Raw genomic sequence first — 21,056 nt, forward strand, 5'->3', positions numbered from 1 at the left:
CTCTCATGATATGGAGGGTAATCTGTTTTACCCAAAGTCTACTGATTTAAATGTTAATCTCACCTAAAATTACCTTCACAGAAATATCTTGAATAATCTTTGACCAAATAGATGGGTACTGTGGCCCAGCCAAGTTCACACATTAGATTAACTGTCGCCATGGGGAGGGCAGTTACGGTGATAAGTCCTTGATGGCCATGAGCCACTGGGGAATGACACCTTGAGGGGAGGAGTGGGCACAGGAAACAGTGCCCAGTTTATCTTTTTGCTGTGGCCCTGGCTATAGCAGTTATGTTTCAAAAGCATTGGCCAGTAGGTCTTGCTCATTAAAACATGTTTTGAGATCGACACGTAGAATGGAGACAACCAGACACATTAATTCTGTGGCATAGAGGTGATCCGCTATGTGCTTCTCCTGCGAGTAACGAGAGAAAATCTTTAGCAATCTCTCACATGGTATAGGATGAGCTGTGAGCTTTCATCTCTGTCATAAATGAAAGTATTTTACTGGGTTCTGTGGGTGAGGATTTATGTAACACTTTTAATTAAGGTAACTGCAAGGGTATGGAAAGAACTCTTTAGTAAGTGACTGTAAGGAGTGGATAACGCCCTTACCCTCCCCACCTGGGGAAGATGAGGCTCAGCCACTAATTGGTGTAATTAGCACTGAAAGTGGGAAGATTTCCCCCTTTCTCTCCTCTCTTCAGCTTCGGAGCACCTAGGCTCTTTGTTTTTGCATGCTTGGCTGCCCCTTCTTTCCTTTATGAAGTTCAAGTTGCTTTGGGGTTTTCCTTGAGTCCCCTTTTCAGAGAGTAATTGGGAAACTCAATCATGCCCCCAGGGTGACTGTGCTGTCTAGTCCTGGGTGAAGCTAGGAGTCAAAAGTTAGTCTCTGGTTCTTTAGAATAATCCCTTGTTAGAATTGGTTTGATGTGTTTTTTAGGAAGTCCTTCTGTGGTAAGCTTGAATTTATCATTGAGGAAAGGCTCTTGTCTTTTTAAAAGAAGGCAACCCCCAAAACAGAGCAGAAACATGTGCTAATTTGTGTGTTGCTGTGGACATAATTGAATACAAATTTTATTTCCTACTACACCTGTTAATCGGAGAGAAGGGAGGAGAATAAAGTCGGAAGAAAGAAGAGACAAAGGCTTAGAATGTAATTAACAATAATTGAGGAAAAATAGTCACTCAAAGGGTTTTTCCAAGGAGGCTGATCCCGCTGACAAAAATGGCTCTGTTCTCTTTGCTGTTTCCTTGTGATGCAGGAGAACATGCAGGAGAACCTCAGGGATCAGAAGCTCTGGGGAGCCTCTGATTTGAGCTCCCTATACAGGGTAAGAAGAGGCTTTGTGAATCACATAGAAACCAACTGCTGGTAACTGGGGACAGTGCGCAAAGGGGCTTTTGATGCCAGGCTGGTTTAAAGTTCAAAAGCCAAAAGCAAGCTTCTTTCAGAAGTTTTAGCTCTAGTAGGTTTGAGTGCATTATTTGAAAGGTGTTCTATTAAAATCTGAGGACATGGCTTACATGTAGCATTACTTGGCAGATCCTTTACATACTATTGAGAAATAGTTGACTCTAAAGTGTTTTATTTCTTCAAATCCTATGCTGATTTTATATCCCCTTAAATATAATAATGGGTTATGGGTAGTGTTTTTGTTTCCCTAATATTGAGTGCTCCTTTTTTATTAAAAGTAAAATTGAATCTTGAATCTGTATCTTGTAGAAGCATAACTGATGGGATCACCAAATCATAATTTAGAAAGCTCTTTCCATATTGCTGTAGTTGCAAAGCTTGGTTGCACAGTATAATCACCCAAGAAGCTTTGAAAAATCTCAATATCCAGACCATTTAAAAAAAAATGGGTAAGGCCCAGACATCAGTATTTAAAAAATTCAGAGAGGGGCACCTGGGTGGCTCAGTCGTTAAGCGTCTGCCTTCAGCTCAGGTCATGATCCCAGGGTCCTGGGATTGAGCCCCGCGTCGGGCTCCCTGCTCTGCAGGAAGCCTGCTTCTCCCTCTCTCGCTCCCCCTGCTTGTGTTCTCTCTCTCGCTGTGTCTCTCTCTGTCAAGTAAATAAATGAAAAAAATCTTAAAAAAAAAAAATTCAGAGAATTCCAGTGTGCAGAGTTGAGAACCACTTATCTAAGTGAAATTAAACTTTGTAGGGCTGGTAGACCTAATATGCAGTAGTACATGTTATAAAAAAAAAAAACCATCTCTTTGCCCAGCACCCCCTGCTGGTCCTCCTGGAGCTCTGCTGGTTTCAATGGGACTAAAAGCTCAGGGTCCTTTCTGCCTTCCTTCCAGTGGCATTCAGATAAATGTTTGCCAGTCCACTCGCTGGAATAAAAAAGCTCTGATTTCCAGATTCTGTAAATTCTCCCAGCATGGTCAATTTTACCCTACCAATGTGCTACCGGGGAGCATGGGGTTGGGAGGAGAAGTGTACAGTTAGCTCCCATGGGCCAGTGTAAGCCCGCTCCAGACACCAGTGCCTCCTTCTCAGCTTTAGGTTTGCTCACCCCCTCCTCTGTGCCCACCCCCAGATACTCCTGTCTCCTTTAGGTGGCACTAGTGGTTTGAGCCACCTAGATGAATACTTTTCTGTTGTATGGTGTTCTGCTCAGCTAACAGAGCACCTCCCCCACCACTTAAAGAGCATAGATAACCTTGGGAAAACACCAAGGGAACGTGTTGAAGGCTGGGAATATTTGGGCAATTAGCATTCTGGGTTGTACTTTAACCTGAGCTAAGGTGAGTTATAGATACAGCTCTAGGTGCTCTAGCTGACTATAGGAGGTTTCTGAGCCTGCTGAGTTGAGGGCCAGGCTCTGAATCAGAATAAATTCACCAAAGCTAACAGTGGAGCTCCTGGGAGGGAGCCTGCCAGCCTTCTCTGGTTGACTGACTTCTACCTCAACACAAGCCAGATGCCCCTAATTCTCGTCCCCACTCACCACAAAGCACTTTCACATGACTTTTCTCATTGAATTGCTTCAGCACACTTAGGAAGGCCAAGCAGATGCTATCTTCGATCTGCAGGTAAAGAATTCTGCTGAAGCTCAGAGAGGTTAAGTGCTGTGACTCACCCAAGTTTGAGCAACTTAGCCAAGCCATAAGTGGTAGAGCCCGTGACTTGAACCCAAAGCTTCTGACCCCAAGTTTATTATTTTTTTATTTTTTTATTTTTTTAAAGATTTTATTTTATTTATCTGACAGAGAGAGAGAGAGAACAAGTAGGCAGAGAGACAGGCAGAGGGAGAGGGAGAAGCAGGCTTCCCGCAGAGCAGGGAGCCCGATGCGGGGCTTGATCCCAGGACCCTGGGATCATGACCCGAGCCGAAGGCAGCCACTTAACCGGCTGAGCCACCCAGGCGCCCCCTGACCCCAAGTTTAATGCTCTCCTGACACATGCCCTTGGTCTGTCAGCCATCTCCACAGACACATGGGGTAGGCAACTTAGGTAGAGAAGGAAGTGAGATGAAAAGCAGCAGATTCCTGCCTTCCGGTCTTGTGAACTAATTCTTTGCCAGTCCTGGTTTGGAAAGCATGCTTCCTGAAATGAATGTGATCTGACAAAGAACATGTTCCAGCTTGGTAAATATTAAGTTGAGGGTGCAGGACAAATGGCTTATAGAATATGAATGGCACTGATGAACTGTAATTCCAAAAATAGAATCAGGAACAACCTCTGTCAAGAATGAGTCAGACCTAGAGGACACCTGGGACTCCAAGAAGTGGCTTCAGAAATATGGTTTGAAAGCCCAGAAGCTGACCTTTTATGACGTCCTTGCTGACTGCTGCTTCCGCCATGCTGATGGAGTTGTTGATGTGAAAGCCAAACCAGAGGATGAGTCCGTGCAGACTAGTGCGGTGAGTGAAGTGAACTCCTGGGCCGGGCTGTGGGCTTCCCTTGATGTCTTGGGTGGGTAAGTCCTCCCCCAGATCAGAACCCAGGGCAGGAACCAAGGTTGAGAGGCAGCATGGAGGGAAACCAGCTTGGGTTTTCCTGAAGGAAGATACCCTTGTGTTTCCCACCTTGCACTTCTCTGAATGGTACTTGTGGGAGTGGAGACCAAGTCTGGGAATGGTTTCTGAATATAAGTGGATTATACAATAATCATACATAAGCCAGGAGCTGGGTTTGTAGAAATTCAGGCATTATGGGTCTCAGAATTATTCAGCCTTTTCAAAAGAGAAGCCCTTTGTTTCCCCATATTGAACGGAAGAGAGAAACTGCTGGTGAAGATGCCCGAAGCAGGCATCTCTATGGTCCTCTTGTATTGTCACTCTCTTAAAGATGCATTAGTCTAGTGACTACCAGCCAGCATCTAGTGGTTTCCCAGTAAATACAAAATCAAATCCTCTAAAGGATCATAGCACTGGAAGGGTGTATATTTAAAACTCTTGAAAGGTATAGTTCTGTTGCGTGAACGGGTCTGGAAGGAATACATCTTCTCAAAGTGCCTGACTCTGGCTCACAAGTGAAGGATAATGAATGAGTGGCTCCTAAACTTTAGCATGAGTGAGTCAGTGGGTTTGAGGTGGGGCCCAGATGATGCTGAAGCTGCTGGTACAGAGGCCATACTCTGAGAAACATTGATTTGTAGACAGTACTCAGAAGATTATCGCAAGTTTAGAATTACAGAAAGACTAAAAAGTATCACGATATGAAACAAAATCAGTATAAAGTAAATATTCCAAAATTGTAAAATTGAAGGAAAACCCTTTTAGAAGGTAGTAAAGGCCCAGGTCCACACTGTGAAGTGAAAACCAAAATGTGAGCAACAGAGCAGATGTGCCAGTAAGAGCAGCCCAGAGGAGAACTGGAGAGGAAATCAAGGTCCTCTGATAAACTGTCACTTTATGTGTCCTCCAAGGCTCCAATTCAGTGTCACCACTGAGGTGTCTGTCAGTTCTACAGAGGTGAGACCCCACTCTCTTTGCCACTCCTTAGGCTGGCTGGCCACTGGGTTCAATAGGTCCTCCTGAGGAAGGGCTCCTTCCTTGGGGGCTCCATCAGCCAAATGATGTAGTGTTTTATCCCTCATATTGCCGTGTGTTTACAGTGAACTGCAAGGAGGAAAATGTAAAAATTGGATGAGAAAAATGCAGAATTGGGGTGCTTGGGTGGCTCAGTTGGTTAAGTGTCTGACTCTTGATTTTGACTCAGGTCATGATCATTGATGATCATGATCATCAAACCCGGGTCATGAGATTGAGCCCTGCTTTGGACTCCACTCTGAGTATGGAGCCTGCTTAAGATTCTCTCTCTTGCTCCCTCTCCCTCTGCCACTTGCATTCTCTCTCTCCTTCTAAATAAATAAATAAATAAATAAATAAATAAATAAAAAGAAAATGAAAAGAAAAAGAAAAATGCAGAACTGATGGAAGACTTGTTTCCTGTCTCATATACCAGGATGCAGAGTAATTGCCATGTTGCAGGGAAATCTCATTTGTGGGTTCCCTCCCCCAGCACAGTTTTCTGATTTTGTAGTCATTATTCAGTAATGTTATTAGTTCAGGAAATCGTATGTAACTAGATTTTCATTTTTAAAATACATTAGGCCCTGAATATTTAAAAATATCAATCCCTGTCAATTTAAACGTAGCTTACTGCGAGACCTGGTGATGATGTGGTATGTTCAAGCCCATCTCTAAAACTGATTTCTCCTTATTCTTCATGCTTTTGAATGAAATCTTAACAGGGACAGTTTGAAGAGTGTGGCTTATAAATGGGGAATTTTACTTCAAATTTCTTGTGCTAAAAAATAATATAGTAGAAGTTGAGAAGTATACAGTACCGCTATCTTCATTCACAAATATTGATGAAAAAGGGACAATTTTATTTTCAGTATTTGGGGCTACAGATCAGAAACTGGATTTATACCTAAATTTGCGATGTGTGTGAGGTAGGGAATAACTGAAGCTGTGAAATAAGTTGATTATTTAGGGTTCCTCCAGATCCCTCAAACTTGTAACTCTAAAAACTGGTTTGTAGGGATGGATCCAGGTACCTTGTTTATGCTGAGAAATAAGTGACTAAAAAGGCCTTGCTATGTGGTGTTTCTAAGAGGGATGAGCAGGTATGAGGAGGAGACAAAAATGCATTTCCAATTAGAGGATTTCAGGCAAAGTCTAGTAAGTTGATATTTGGGGCACCCCTTAAGTCACATTGCATTCATAAGTGCTTATGCTGCTTGTGCACAAGGCAGCCTTGATGTTCACAAACCCACTCTAGTCTCACCATTTATTCCTCTAATAGAAATTTATTGAGCTTTCACTAGGTGTCAGGCTGTGTGCTCTGGATTTGGAATAAGAAGACCTGGGTGTAAATGCTACTTCTCCAGTTACTAATTATGAGATGTTGAGCAAATAAATTAACTGTTTGAGTCTTACTCTCCACATCTGTAAAATGAGTGGTGTAAAGTCCAAGTTAAAAAATGCATGTCTGAGCACAGTGCCTGGCACTTAGGAGATGCCTGGTACATGTTACCTTCCTTTTTTTTTTTTTTTTTTAAATTGCAAACATTGTGAATCAGAAATGAGCATTTATAGAATGCCCATGTGCTTTATACATAAGGTGGGTATTTGTGCTCTAATAGCACACACAAGAAGACAAAGTCATAGGGCCTCTGAGAGGTTAGGCCATGAGATGGCAGGGTTTGAACTCCTATCTGCTGGCCCTCACACTGCGCTTTTCCCATCCTGACACTTTGTTGTCTGACACCCGTATTCACGTAACGTATGGTCTGGTGTGTTTTCATCTGGGAGCGCATAAGACACAATTGGAAAAGGCCACGTGACGGCGTGGAGAATAGGGAGACTCTCATGTGACAAGAACATGGTAGGAACAAGAGAGAAGACTCTTTCTCCTTCCATCCTTGTGTTGTGCCTGAGATGTGGTTTCCCTGGTGCCTGTCTTGGGAACATCAAGACCGATCTCATCATGCCCTGCAACCCTGTTCACATCAGTCACCACAGATCTCTCAATTCTCATCCTTGTGTGGCTCTGACATCCCTTCTTTGAGCCCCCTCCAACCCTCTTGCCCCCTAAATTCCCTCCACTGTGCCCTCTGGCACTAGAAGTCGTCAGTACACCCACGATAGCAAGTGCCCTGCAGTGTTCCCTTCGCCTGCTTGTCTGGGTTCTCTCTTGAGGACCCTGGTTTCGCTCCTATTTGCCTTGGACCTGTGGGCAGGAGAGGTGGGTTCCTCATTGCTGTTTCTTGATCATTCTCCCTCCTCATTCCTCATATAGAAAGGGGGAGAATGAGTAAATGCGGAATAGGGATCAGTGCACACACTGAGGGGCTGGCCTTAAACAAAAGTAAGGACAATTCAGCCATCCTAGAAAAAATAAGGTGGAACATATAGGTGCAAATGTTGGGGGATTTGTAGATATGAGGTGGATGCTTATGGATCCTCATTGCTGTTTCCTCATTCCTCATTGCTGTTTCTTGATCATTCTCCCTCCCCCTTCCCATGTCATCAGAATGTACCACCCATAGCACCTCCTGAGGCTGACATCTTCTGAGCCCCAGGTCACCCCCATCAGTAATTGAAGATTATAGCTTCTGGCTTGCTGTCCCTAGCTCCAGCTGTTTTTAATGTCAATCCCATGAAAATGACCCTTCCCACACCCTGACCTTTCATTTCTCTGACCTCCTCTTCAGTGACTTCCTCCTACACCCCCTCTCTACCACTCCTGCTGTGGGCATCCCCTTGACCTTGTCATTACAAATAACGCTGCCATCATAACCCACATAATCAATTCCGAAGGTACCACTTTTTGACCTCTTCTTTAAAGGTCATTTCCTCTACTACCCTGATTCCAATCTTTCAACCCCACTGGGATTATACATTTTGTTGTTTCTACTCCTTGTTCTCTGTTCTCTCTATCCTTTTGTCCCTCTCATACATGCTCAACTACTTTTCCTCTCTTACATTATTGCGCTCATCTATGAAACCCCAACCCTGGTTAAATTCAACTCTCAGCCTTTCCTGCCTTATAGATGCACAGATGACTGCATTAGAAGAAATCAGAGAAAAGCACCCAGCCATGGTGCCTGGCTTCCCTTTAAATTCCTGACCTCTAACTTCACATGGATCTCTTTTGCTGCCACCAGTCCTTCTGTGCTTTTCCAAACCACTCAGATGCTCATTCTCCAAGAGGTCTACTCTTTTCTCCTCAAACTTCAAATATCTTCTCCTCTTTGCTCACTCTCAGCAAGTGACCCTTGCTTCCCATTTCACTGAACATTGGCGTGAACATCCATAAGCATCCACCTCATATCTACAAATCCCCCAACATTTGCACCTATATGTTCCACCTTATTTTTTCTAGGATAGCTGAATTGTCCTTACTTTTGTTTAAGGCCAGCCCCTCAGTGTGTGCACTGATCCCTATTCCGTGTTTACTCATTCTCCCCCTTTCTGTATCATCAATATTGTTCTCATTTCTGGATCTTTCCCATCAGCACACAAACATAGTGTTCTTCCTCACATCTTAAAAATACAGTTTTTTGGGGCACCTGGGTGGCTCAGTCGGTTAAGCATCCAACTCTTAATTTTCACTGAGGTCATGATCTCAGGGTCATGCAATGGAGCCCTGGGCTTGGAGCTGCTTGAGATTCTCACTCCCTCTCTCCCTCTGTCCCTCCCCTGCTCCCTGCTTGCATTCTCTCTCTCTCTACAAAAAAAAAAACCCAAAAAACAAAACAATTTCTTAAAAAGATTTTATTTATTTATTTGACAGAGAGAGAGACGGCGAGAGCGGGAACACAAGCAGGGGGAGCGGCAGAGGGAGAGGGAGAAGAAGCAGGCTTCCCGCAGAGCAGGGAGCCCGACGCAGGGCTCAATCCCAGGACCCTGGGATCATGACCTGAGCTGAAGGCAGATGCTTAACGACTGAGCCGCCCAGGCGCCCCCCAAAAACAATTTTTTGACCCCCATATTTATCTCTAGTTTTACATCATTTGCCTCATTCCTCTGCTCCTCTTTAGAATTCAACTCCTCAGGAGTTTTATACATTCCCTTTCTCCAGTTTTGCAGTTTTCCTATGCCTTCATGAATGCACTCCAATTGGGCAAGGCCCCCTCTCCACCAAAACCCACTCTTTCCAGGGATACCTGAATTGCTAAATCCAGGGGTCAGTTCTCAGTCTCGCTCTTACTTGACCTACTATCAACATTGATATAGTTAGTTACTTCCTTGAACTTCTTTTGCTTGCAGAGTACACACTGTCCTGTTTTCCTCCTACTGACTATTCTTTGTCAATGTTCTTTGTTTCTTCTTTCCCATGTCTCCAGCCTCTAAATGCTGAAGGGCCTCAAGGTGCAGTCCTCGGACCTTCTCTCTCTGTAACCATTCTCTACATGATCTCATCTAGTCCTGTGGCTTTTAATACTGTGTGCATGCGGGTGACTTCTACATTTGAATATCCAGCCCTGAGTCCTTCCCTCCTTTCCTCCTGACTACTTGCCATGTCACTAGGATATCTGATAGGCACCTTGAACCTAGCACATCAGACACAGGTCCAGATCTTCCCCTTCAAGGCTACTTTTCCATAATCTTCCTCCCATCAATTCATTGCACCTCAATTTTTATAGTTATCTGGGCTGAAAACCAGAGAGTCATTCCTTAAGTCCTCTCTTTTCTCTCATATCCACATCGGACCTCTCATTAAATGCTGTTAGTTCTATCTTTATAACATGTCTGTAATTCAGAATCTGACCACTTCTCACCACTTTCAATACTACCCCTGGTCCATGCCACCTAACTGATTTCCTGACTCCCTGCTTCTGCCCTTGACTCTCTACTGTCTATTCTCAACAGAGTAACCACAGTATCCTTTACTTGTTTATTTATTTATTAAGTCAGCTCGATGCCTCACATGGAGCCCAATGCAGGGCTTGAACTCATGACCCTGAGCTCAAGACCTGAGCTAAAACTGAGAGTCGGACACTTAGATGACTGAGCCACCCAAGCGCCCTACCACAGTATCCTTTAAAATGATATTTTTATAAATTAATTTTTAAAATAATAAATAAAACTTAAAACTATAAATTATGTCATTTGTCTAAGAGGGTAGATCTTAAAATAGATTATCACAAGAAAAAAATTTATAACTGTGTGATAGTGTTACCTAAATTTATTGTGGTAATCATTTTGTACTGTATGCATATATCAAATCATATTGTATATGTAATATAATGTTATATGTCAATCATATCTTAATTTTAAAAAATGTGTCACTTCTCATGTTAAAGCCCTTGGGTAGTTCCTTTTTCACTCAGAGAAGCTAGAGTCACTTCCATTAGCTAGTGGACTTTATGGAGTCTGCTTCTGGCCCTCCTCATACTGCTCTGGCTTCATCTTACTCCTTCCCCTAGCTCACTCTGTTTCAACTACACCAGCCTTCCTAAAATTCTACAGACATGCTAGGCAGACTCTTACTCTTACCTCAGGGCTTTTGCCTTTGCTTTGTCCTCAGACTTCCCCCCAGACCTCCGTATGGCCACACTCCTTGTTCCTGCTGGTCTCTGTTCGTATTTCTTCTTCTCTTTATGGCTTTCTTTTTTCAGGTTTTAGCTTCTTCATCCTCCCATCCCCTGTTCTCCATTCTCTTCCATAGAATTTGTCATCGTCTGACCTGCTGTGTAATTGTTTATTATCTAGCTCTTCCCCTGTAGTGTGAGCTCCATGAAGGCAGGAATTTTGGTCTTTGTTTATGGATTGTATTGCTGCTGCCTACAAGATTTTGCTGCTGGTGGCATGGAGTCGTTCTTGATAAATTCATAAATTGGTTGGGTGAGCTCTCTGTTTGGGAAGCCATTGTCCTCAGACCAGTTTTGTATGTGCCAGTAGAGGGTGCTAGGTGTGGAATGGGGGTTCTTGGCTACTTTCCTTCATTTGGAGCTGGAAGTAACAATGGAAAGATGTTTTATGTGAATCTCAAGTCCCACCTCCTCTAGGTAGTCCTCCTGACCCTCTAGTCTGTGAGGATGCTTTCTTCTTTGCCAGATTGCCCAGTTATTATTGTCTCAACCCAGCGTCTATACTCTGCCTTGCTAACTTTCTCTGTGTGTGTGTGTGTTTCCCTGCTGGAAACATCTTCTCTGGGGCCCAGATGGGATTGCACATGTCTTTCTGACCATCATGCATGACATCTGGCACAGGGCTCCACATAGAGCAGGCCCCAGTGCATGTTTTGTTGAACGAGCAGTTGAATGATTTTACCATGGGAGTGAGTGCTAAGAGCTGTATAAATAAGACAAGATGGGGTACCATCTGGAGATGACTTTGAATGGTCTGAGTGGCTTCTATCCTTTGTCTTTTCCTTAGGAGACCAACAAGAAGACAGTCCATGCGAAATACTGCAGTAGATTTGTTCATGCTCCCTGGAAGGATGGGAGCTTGGTCCACGTCTGCATTACCAAGGAGAAGTGTACATGGTACAGCGAGAGAATCCACCCAGTCCTTGCCCAGATTCAGAGGAGGTTGGTATATTTGCAGGAGGGTACAAGTGGTTTAGTCTCTCTTGAAATTCAAATCTGCTTGACCTCTTCGTAAAAGCTTAACCACGAGAAACAGCCAATTAACCTTGCTAAGTCAGGGTTGCCATCTGATTGATGCCTTGCTGGTGGCCTTGTTGTTAACAATAAAGAGGGATGTTTCAGGCCTGGGAAAAAGGATGTTGTTTAAAAGACACTCCACTTGGTCCCTGCCAGGTCTCTTTGTCCCTCTCCACCCCCCAAGTGTCAGGGGTTGTTGGGAAATTCTCTCCCCTCTTCTGTTTTACAGAAGTCTTTGTGGAGAGTTGGTACCATCTCTCCCTTAAATGTTTGTAGAATTCATCACTGAGGCCATCTGGGCCTGTAATTTTTCTTTGTGGGGAGGTTTTAAACTATGTATTCAATTTCTTCACATGTACATAGAACTGATGTGAGTAACTGATGTCATCTTTATTTTCAGTCTGCTGGAGGTTATCCATTTTATTAATCTTTTCAAAGAACCAGCTTTTGGTTTCAGTGGATTTTTTCTCCATACAGTTTTCCCCTTTCTGTGCCATTGATTTCTATTCTTTATTATTTCCTTCTTTCTCATTACTTTGGGTTTAAGTTTCTTAAGATGGATGCTTATTAGGTCACTGATTTGAGACCTTTCTTTCTAATATAAGCATTTAAATTTTCTTCTGATATTGCTTTAGCTGCCTCTCACAAATTATTCACTTAAAAGTATTTTTGAATTTTCCTTATAATTTCTTCTTTGAGCAAAGGTTATTTAGAAATATGTTGTTTACCTTTCAAATATTTGTGGATTTTCCTGATAGCTTTTAATTTCACTATGGACAGAGGGATACTGTATGATTTCAGTTCTTATAGAGACCTGTTTTGTGGCCCAGAATATGAAGAAAAGCTACACATTCTGCTTTTGTTGGGTGGAGTGTACTATAAATAGTTCAAGTCGGCTGATAAGTTTGTTTCGGTCTCCCATATTATTACTGATTTTTTGTTGAATTGTTCTACAAATTGTTGAGATAAGAGTGTTGAAATCTCCAGCGATGGTTGTGGATTTGCCCATTCTTTTTTCTTTTCTTTTTTTTTTTTAAAGATTTTATTTATTTATTTGACAGAGAGAGAGATAGTGAGAGCAGGAACACAAGCAGGGGGAGTGGGAGAGGGAGAAGCAGGCTTCCCGCCGAGCAGGGAGCCCGATGTGGGACTCAATCCCAGGACCCTGGGATCATGACCTGAGCCGAAGGCAGACGCTTAACGACTGAGCCACCCAGGCGCCCCGCCCATTCTTTTTTCAATTCTGTCATTTTTTTCCTTCATGTGTTTTGTAACTCTATTAGTAGGTGCATGTACATTTAGGGTTGTTATGTCCTCTTGATGAATCAACTCCTTTATTATTATGAAATGTCCCTTTTTATCTCTGGCAGTATTCCTTGTTCTGAAATCTGCTTTGTCCAACATCAGTAGAGCTGCTCCAGCTTGCTTTTGATCATTTTCTGCATGTTTCATCTTTTTTCTATTTTTTTTAACCTTTACCTGTTTGAGTCTTATATTGAAATAGGTTTCTTATAGGTAGGATATATATGGGTATTGTTTTTTAAATCCAATCTGACCATCTCTGCCTTCTTTTTTAAACTCCATATTGTTCTCAGAAACAAACAAACAAGCAAACAAAGATAATGTAAGGAGTGAAAAACAAAACAAAACAAAACTGGAGAACCAACCTATTAATCTTCTCAGAAAGATAGAAAATACCACACTCAGAAAGTTGGAAAAGACTGTTATGTAGATAGATAGATAGATAAATAGATAGATATTAAGAATTTTAAGAGCTCTTCAAAATATACCAAAATAACTATTCAGGGACACCTCGGTGGCTCAGTTGGCTAAGCGTCTGCCTTCAGCTCAGGTGATGATCCCAGGGTCCTGGGATCGAGCCCCGCATTGGGCTCCTTGCTCAGCGGGAAGTGTGCTTCTCTCTCTTCCACTCTCCCTGCTTGTGTTCCCTCTCTCGCTGTGTGTGTCTCTCTCTCTCTGACAAATAAATAAATAAATAAAATCTTAAAAAAAACTATTCAGTGAGAGAGCTGGAAGATGAAGGCAGTCTCTCTGAAAGCAGAACCCAAGCACTCCATGGTTGATGTTAACATACACGCATACATACAAATAGATAGCTTATGGACATATATAAAATGAAGGGGAGATCTTAAGAAAAAATTTCAGAACTGCAAGACCAGTGGTTCCAAACCAAAAGAAAGTTGCAAGAAATGTCTAGAAAATGGGTAATAAAGACCCATCCAGGATACATCATCACAAAATTTTAAATACTAGAGATAAAAGATCCTAATAGCTACCATTTATCCCCTCCCCAACCCCTGGTTGAGTTTATTTCGTTTGTTTCTTTTTATCTTTTGGTCCTCTTCAGCCATTTTTCCCACCTTGCCTCTTGCAACCACCAATCTGCTTGTTCTTTGTATCTATGAACTTATTTTTTGTTTTCGTTTTATTTGCTTTAGATTCCACATAGAGGAGAGATGATAAAAGTATTTGTCTTTCTCTGTCTTACTTATCTCACTTAGTATATTGTCTTCAAGGTCCATCCATGTTGTTGAAAATGGCAAGATTTCATTCTTTTTTATGGCTGAATGATACTCCACTGTGTGTGTGTGTGTGTGTGTGTGTGTGTGTGTGTGTGTGTATACATATACATCTTCTTTATCCATTCATCTATCAATGGACACTTGGGTTGTTTCCATATCTTGGCTATTGTAAATAATGCTGCAGTAAACATAGGGGTGCATATATATGTTTTCAAGTTAGTGTTTTCTTTTTTGCATAATACCCAGAAGTAGAATTGCTGAATTATGTGGCATTTCTATTTTTTTAAAGATTTATTTATTTATTTATTTTAGAGAGAGAGAAAGCACAAGTGTGAGGGACAGAGGGAGAAGGAGAGAGAATCTCAGGCAGACTCCATGCTGAGCATGGAGCCCGACATAGGGGTCTCATGACCCTGAGATCATGACCTGAACCAAAACCAAGGATTGGATGCTTAACCAACTGTGCCACTCAGGCACCCCTTCTATTTTTAATTTTTGAGGAACCTCCATTCTGTTTTCCACAGTGACTGTACCAATTTACATTCCCACCAGCAGTGCATGAAGGTTCCCTTTTCTCCACATCCTGACCAACACTTGTTATCTCTTGTCGATTTGATAATAGCCATTTCTAATCTCTGCCTTTTGATTGGAGTATTAAGATCATTTCCATTTAATGTGATTATTTGGTTGGATTTAAATCTAAGATCTTGCTGTTTATTTTTTGTCTTACCTGTTCTTTGTTCCCTTTTTACTCTTCTACCTTCTTTTGTTGGAGTATTTTTTATGATTCCATTTTATTTCGACTGTTGGCTTAAACTCTTCCTCTTTATTTTGTTTTGTTGTGTGTATGATAGCTTTAGCACTTATAGTATATATCTTTAAGTTACCACTGTCTACTTTTAGATAATATTTCACTTCATCTATATCATAAAAATCTTACCACTTCCATTGCCCCTTCTGTCTTTTCTACTGTTGTCCTACACTTTTTTTCCATATGCGATAAACCCACAATACATTATAAATAATCCACTGTCATATAAATAGACTTAAAATGAGAATTAATATATTTTGTATTTATCCACATATTTGATATTTCTGTGGCTCTTTATTCTTTTGTATAGATCCTTGTGCAGGTTTGTTGGTAACAAAGTGCCTCAGCTGTTTTAGTCTGAAAGACTCTAATTTACTTTTACGTTTGGGAGATTTTTTTTTGTTTTGCTTTATATAGAATTGTAGGTTTACAGTTTTATATCTCAGTACTTTAAAAATATTTCTCCATTGTCCTTTGCCTTGCTTGATTTATGATGAAAACTCTTATATTATTTTTATGTTGTCTCTGGGTGCTTTTTTTTATCTTTATCATTGAATTTCAAATTATATATTATGATGTGTGTTGGTGGGTTTTTTTTTTTCATTTTTCTTCTGTTTAGGTTGTTTGAGCTTCTTGTATATATGGGTATATTGTTTTATCAAAATCAGAAACATTTGGCCATATTTCTCCAAATATTTTTTCTGTTTCCCTCTTTCTCCTTTTTCTTAGTCTCTACACATATGTTAGGCTCCTTGATGTTGTTCTATGGGTTGCTTATTCTCTATTTTTTTTAGGCTTTTTCTCTGTGTTTCATTTTAAATTGCTTCCTATTGCAGTGTCCTTTTTAAGGTTCCCTGATCTTCTGCTAGTGTAATGTCTGTTAATACCATGTAGTGTATTTTTAATTTTGGTAATTGTACATCTCTGTAAGTTTCCTTTTGTACTTTCCATTCCTGTCCTTGTTCTGCTTATACTTTACCTTGCTGAACATATTGATTATATTTATAATAGCTGTGTAACATCCTTTTCTACTAATTCCAGCATTTGTGTTATTTTAGGGTCTGTTTCTCTTGATCTGTTTTTCTTCTGGTTATGGGTCATATTTTCCTGCTTCTTTGCATGGCTGGTAATTTTTTACTGGAATGCAGACATTTTGAATTTTACATTCTTGGGTCCTGGATTTTGCTGTATTTTTAAAATACATGTTCTATGATGCAGTTATGTTCCTTGGAATCACTTTGATCCTCTGGGGCTTGCTTTTAAGTTATGTTAACATAGGTCTAGGTCAGCCTTTAGTCCAGGGCTAATTTGCTTCTACTACTAAGGCAATACCCTTATGAGGACTCTCCTTGATGTCCCATGTATTAAGGAGGCTTTCCCCCTCTGGTTGTTCGGAAGATGAAGTAGCCCTGTGTAAGCTCTGAGGTGTTGATCTACTTACTCCTTTATGGTGATTTGTTCCTTAGCTTTAGTAGTTTCTTCACATGCATGCCGTGATCATTACTTAGACAAAATCTTTAGGGTACTCTCTGCAGATGGCCAGAGCCCATTCTCTCTCCCCTTTTTTTCTCTCTTTCTCCATCCCTTCCCACCCTCTCTGCTTCTATGCAGCAACCTCTTCTTTGTTATTTTGCCTACAAATTCTAGTTGCTTAGCCTTGGTGAACTCTGAACTCAGTTTCAAGTATTTTTTCCATCTGCTCTGCTCCCTCCTCCAGGTCTTGGCTGAGGCTGTGAACCTAATTTACATCCTGTTATGGGAGCCTGAGTCCCAATCACAGAAGCAGTCCTGCTCATACAACTGTCTGATGCTTAGTTATTGTAGGGATCTGGTGTTGCTTGATATTGTCCATAAGCTTCACCGAAGCTTCAGGAATGTGCTGGCATTACTAACTTGACTGTAGTCAGCAGGGTTAAGAGAACAAATGGTCTGAAGTCATAACTGAGGAAGTAATTTACTTTTGGCTTTGGAACCCAGTATTGGATTTATTTTTTGGTCCTATTGATTTTCCTAGTTCTGCTTTACTTGGATTGATGATGGAGAAGTGGAGGGGGTTAGTGATGAGGGAGCCAGCCCAAATGTAGGATTTTCCACAGAAAACCCTCCAAATGAGTAATCTACTCCCAGAAGATTGTGCATAACCAACACAGCACAGCTTGGCCTTTGTAGATGTATTATTAAGTTCTTAGGAAGATGCTGACATTGCCCACAGGCTCTAAAAATTCACTTTCAACCTATTTCCTGCCTAGGATTAAGTGGCTACAGGATAGAAGTCAAATCCTCTTTGGAAAAGTACGTAATGATTGCATCTATGTCCTCATTGATACATCTCACTCAATGAAGAGCAAACTGGACTTGGTGAAGGACAAGATCATCCAGTTTATACAGGTTAGATGGAGCTGTCAGGTGCATGGATTTGGGGGCCTTTGTATCATGAATGCATCTGTAGCAGCCTTCACCTGCACTGGTTATGAGAGGTACACAGGGTGAGGTTTGCACTCAGACATCCACAGGAAAGCCACCTTAGATAAAAGCTCCCTTTTGCCAGTTAGAGAATCATCAGTTCTCTTTTGCAGGCAGACCCTTCCTGTGGCAGGGTCCTTTCTGTAACACATGGGTTACTAAGGGAGTTTCAGTGTCCACTGCTTCATGTTTCCTCTGTCCTGAAACCTGTGGTGTGCACACATCTCCATTGTTTTCCAGATGCTCTTCAGCTCAGCATTTTTATTTTAATTTCCAGTATTTATTAGCAGTGCTGCGTGCACTGGCCCCAGAACTGATGTGTGGGAGGAGTGTAGGCTGATGCTTAGGAGCTTCCAGTTCCTATTCCACCTGTGGTGCCTCCGACTGTGTGACCTAAAGCAGACTGCTCTCCTAACTGCTAGCCCCCACACCTACAGATGGGTATCCTGGTACTGTTGCTAATTAATGGCATTGGTGGGAGTGTTACCACAGAAAATCACTGCGGGGAGTGTTTGCGAGTACAAAATACAGGTTTTAATTTGATAAGCCTGTACTGGAGAAGTACGGGCTGGTAGAAGACAAGTGAATAGCCTTTACGAAAACGTGATTACCAAAACAGTGACACCATTTTGGATTTCTCTTCTTTAAGCAGATTGCATTTCCTGTGAGTATGCGGTATACCATCAATGCTAGTATTAAAGACAACAACTTTTAATGCCATATTATATATAAAAACTTATGCATGTGTATAACATATATAATATATTCATACATACATACATTTGTAAAAGTGTAATCTCCAAACTGTGTAAATTTTATTTAAATATTTTTTGTACTGGAAAAGATTTTCTCTTTCGCATGTAATTTTTAGCTTCCAGAACTGAAAATAGATATCATAGTGACTAAAACTTATCAAACTATGACCTGTCTTAACCTTTTCTTACATCTGAGTGGTGTTACGGTTAAATAATAATTCTCTCTTACAGGAACAGCTGAAATATAAAAGGAAATTCAATTTTGTGCAGTTTGACGCCCAAGCAGTTGCTTGGCAGGAAAAACTTGTTGAAATCAATGAAGATAATTTGAGAGGGGCTCAGTCCTGGGTTAGAGACATTCAGGTAAGAAAGATGGAGGCTGGGTCTGGGGGAAGAAGCCTGACTTGATCACCTACTGAGTTAATTCATGCCATGGAAGTTCTTGAGAAAGGGCTCTGAGTGCCAAGATGGCACGGGTTTCGCACACTCATTTTGTTTACAATAGTCACGTTCATCTAAGCTCATGAGTCACTATCTTAACATTTAGATAAGACTTTGTTCACAAGACACCATTTCCAGAGCTGCCGTTGGCTCAGATCTCAGCCCCTTTATGAAGATAAATTTCAAAATTTAATTTTTTTGTACTCAAACCTTCAGATTTGATCTTTCTGAGACCTCGTTATTGTTTCAAGTAATATATTGCAGCTATTTTTGCCAGTGGATTTTGTTCCAAAGTAGTGAACTGGTGGAAACACACAGAGAGAAGCCGGAGAGAGAGGGCAGCAGCAAGATACAATGAGAAAGTGAAATAAATTCTTCAGTCCTGCCTTTTACTTGGAGAACCTTAAAGCTACCCCTCTTGGCATTTACACAGACTACTAGGAAGGAATTTCCTTTCCTTAAATTTTCTCTTGTCTAGAACTTATCTTAATTTTTTAAAAATTCTTTTTCCAGAACCATATAGCATTCCAGATATTTGAGATACGCTAAAATTGAAACTAATGGCTCTTCTCAAAAAGTCAGATGTAGATCACAGACATCTTTAAAATAGTTCAGTACCTGAGTTTAGAGTCCCAGATTTGACAGGGGCCACAAATGGACACTAGTAAACCTCCTTGAATATGACTTGTGCTGTCATTGGAATGTACCAGAATTCCCTTGGGATTGGTTTTTTTAAAAAAATGGGAGAAGGGAGAAATAGATTCTGTAAGACATAATGATGGCTGTAAGATCTTGATCTAACTGGCCACCTTATCCTGGGAAAGAATATCCAATTCATACCCAACTTGATAAATTTCCAGGATTAACCAGTGAAGTTACTTGAGATATATGCTCCCTCCTTTTACAGACCATAGGTAATAGTTAATTCAGGGCCCACTAATTTAGGGTTTGTCATGACAAGATATTATATATGTAATATCATTAGATAAAAACATTAATGGTGCTTCTTTATACAAAAATCACTAATGAGTAGAACCAGCCATCTAAATGGCTAAAAATCAAAGTATGATTCTGTTCTCTTCAAAAATCTTCATTGAAGCTCTCTTGCTAGCTTGCTGAATGTGCAAAATTTATTTTCAAGATGATCAGATTTCTCTATATTCTTTTGACTCTCTTGGCTCAGGAATCAATCCAGTGAATTCAGGACTACCACTCAGGTGTTCTGACAGTGCCATGTGCTGGTGTCGGAGCTGTAGTTCCTCGAGCAGGCATAGCCAGTCCTAGGGTCAGAGGAGCACAAGCTGGGGGCGGGGTCTGGGCCAAGGCTCCTGGGGGAGCAGGGAGGGAGCAGGTGCAAAAGAGGCACTAACTCCTGACCATCTTTCATGTGATTTTTAGTCTGGCTTTCTCCTAGCTTTTCTACCATCTTTTCAACATTCCCTGAACAGTGGGCTTGTCAACAAGACTATTGAGATGGGGCTCAGAAAGAAGAGTTGTACTGTTTATCATCTGAGCTACATTTCTGCTGCCCAAATGTTGAAGGAGTTTTTTGGTGTGTGTGTGTGTGTTTAACTTTTTAATTTTAAATCATTTTAGTCCTACAAAAGAGTGGCAGAGATAGTACAGAGGGCGCCTGTATTACCCTTCAGCCAGCTTCCCTAATGTTAACATCTGACATAGCCATAGTTCAATTGCCAAAGCTAAGAAAATCTCAGGGGGCACCTGGCTGGCTCAGTCCGTATAGCATGGGACTCTTGATCACAGGATCCTGAGTTCGAGCCCCATGTTAGTTTTAGAGCCTACTTAAAAAAAAAAAAGTCTATTTAAACAAAACAAAAACAAAAACTAAGAAAATCACATTGCTTCATTCACAGACTTCATTCAGAGTTCATTAGTCTTTTTACTAATGTTACTGTTCTGTTCCAAGATTCAATCCAGGGTCCCACATTGCATTTATTTTTTTAAAAAATTTATTTATTATCGAAATATAGTTGACATACAGTTTTATATTAGTTTCAGGTGTACAATATAATGATTCGACAATTCTATACATTACTCAGTGCTCCCCATGGTAAGTGTAGTCACCATCTGTCACCATGCGATATTATTACAATATTATTGACTATATTACCTCTGCTGTACTTTTCATCCCCATGACTTATTTATTTGATAACTAGAAGTTTCTACCTCTTAATCCCCTTCTCCTCTTTCACTCATCCCCCCATATTACATTTAGTTGCAGAGTCTCCTCAGTCTCTTCCAGTCTGTAACATGTCCTCAGTGATTCCTTGTCTTTCATGACTTTGATGCTTTTGAAGAGTATTGATCAGGTGTTTTGAAGAATGTCCTTCAATTTAGACTTATCTCATGCTTTCTCATAGTTAGATTGGGGTTAGAATACCACAGAGGAGATGCGTCCTCCTCAGTGCATCATGTTGAGTAGTGTATGATGTTGATATGCCT

General features: G+C 41.1%; 1 protein-coding gene across 1 annotated transcript in view; it reads left to right on the forward strand.

Annotated features, from left to right (window-relative positions):
- VWA3B (von Willebrand factor A domain containing 3B) overlaps positions 1-21,056 on the forward strand; it is a 221,656-nt gene that overhangs the window by 89,231 nt on the left and 111,369 nt on the right. The window contains exons 9-12 of the mRNA XM_078057455.1: positions 3,681-3,877; positions 11,351-11,505; positions 17,184-17,322; positions 18,384-18,515. Coding sequence (XP_077913581.1) covers positions 3,681-3,877; positions 11,351-11,505; positions 17,184-17,322; positions 18,384-18,515 — 623 coding nt within the window. The remainder of the gene's footprint in view (positions 1-3,680; positions 3,878-11,350; positions 11,506-17,183; positions 17,323-18,383; positions 18,516-21,056) is intronic.

This window comes from Halichoerus grypus, chromosome 10 (genome assembly GCF_964656455.1).
Source record: "Halichoerus grypus chromosome 10, mHalGry1.hap1.1, whole genome shotgun sequence".
NCBI lineage: Eukaryota > Metazoa > Chordata > Mammalia > Carnivora > Phocidae > Halichoerus > Halichoerus grypus.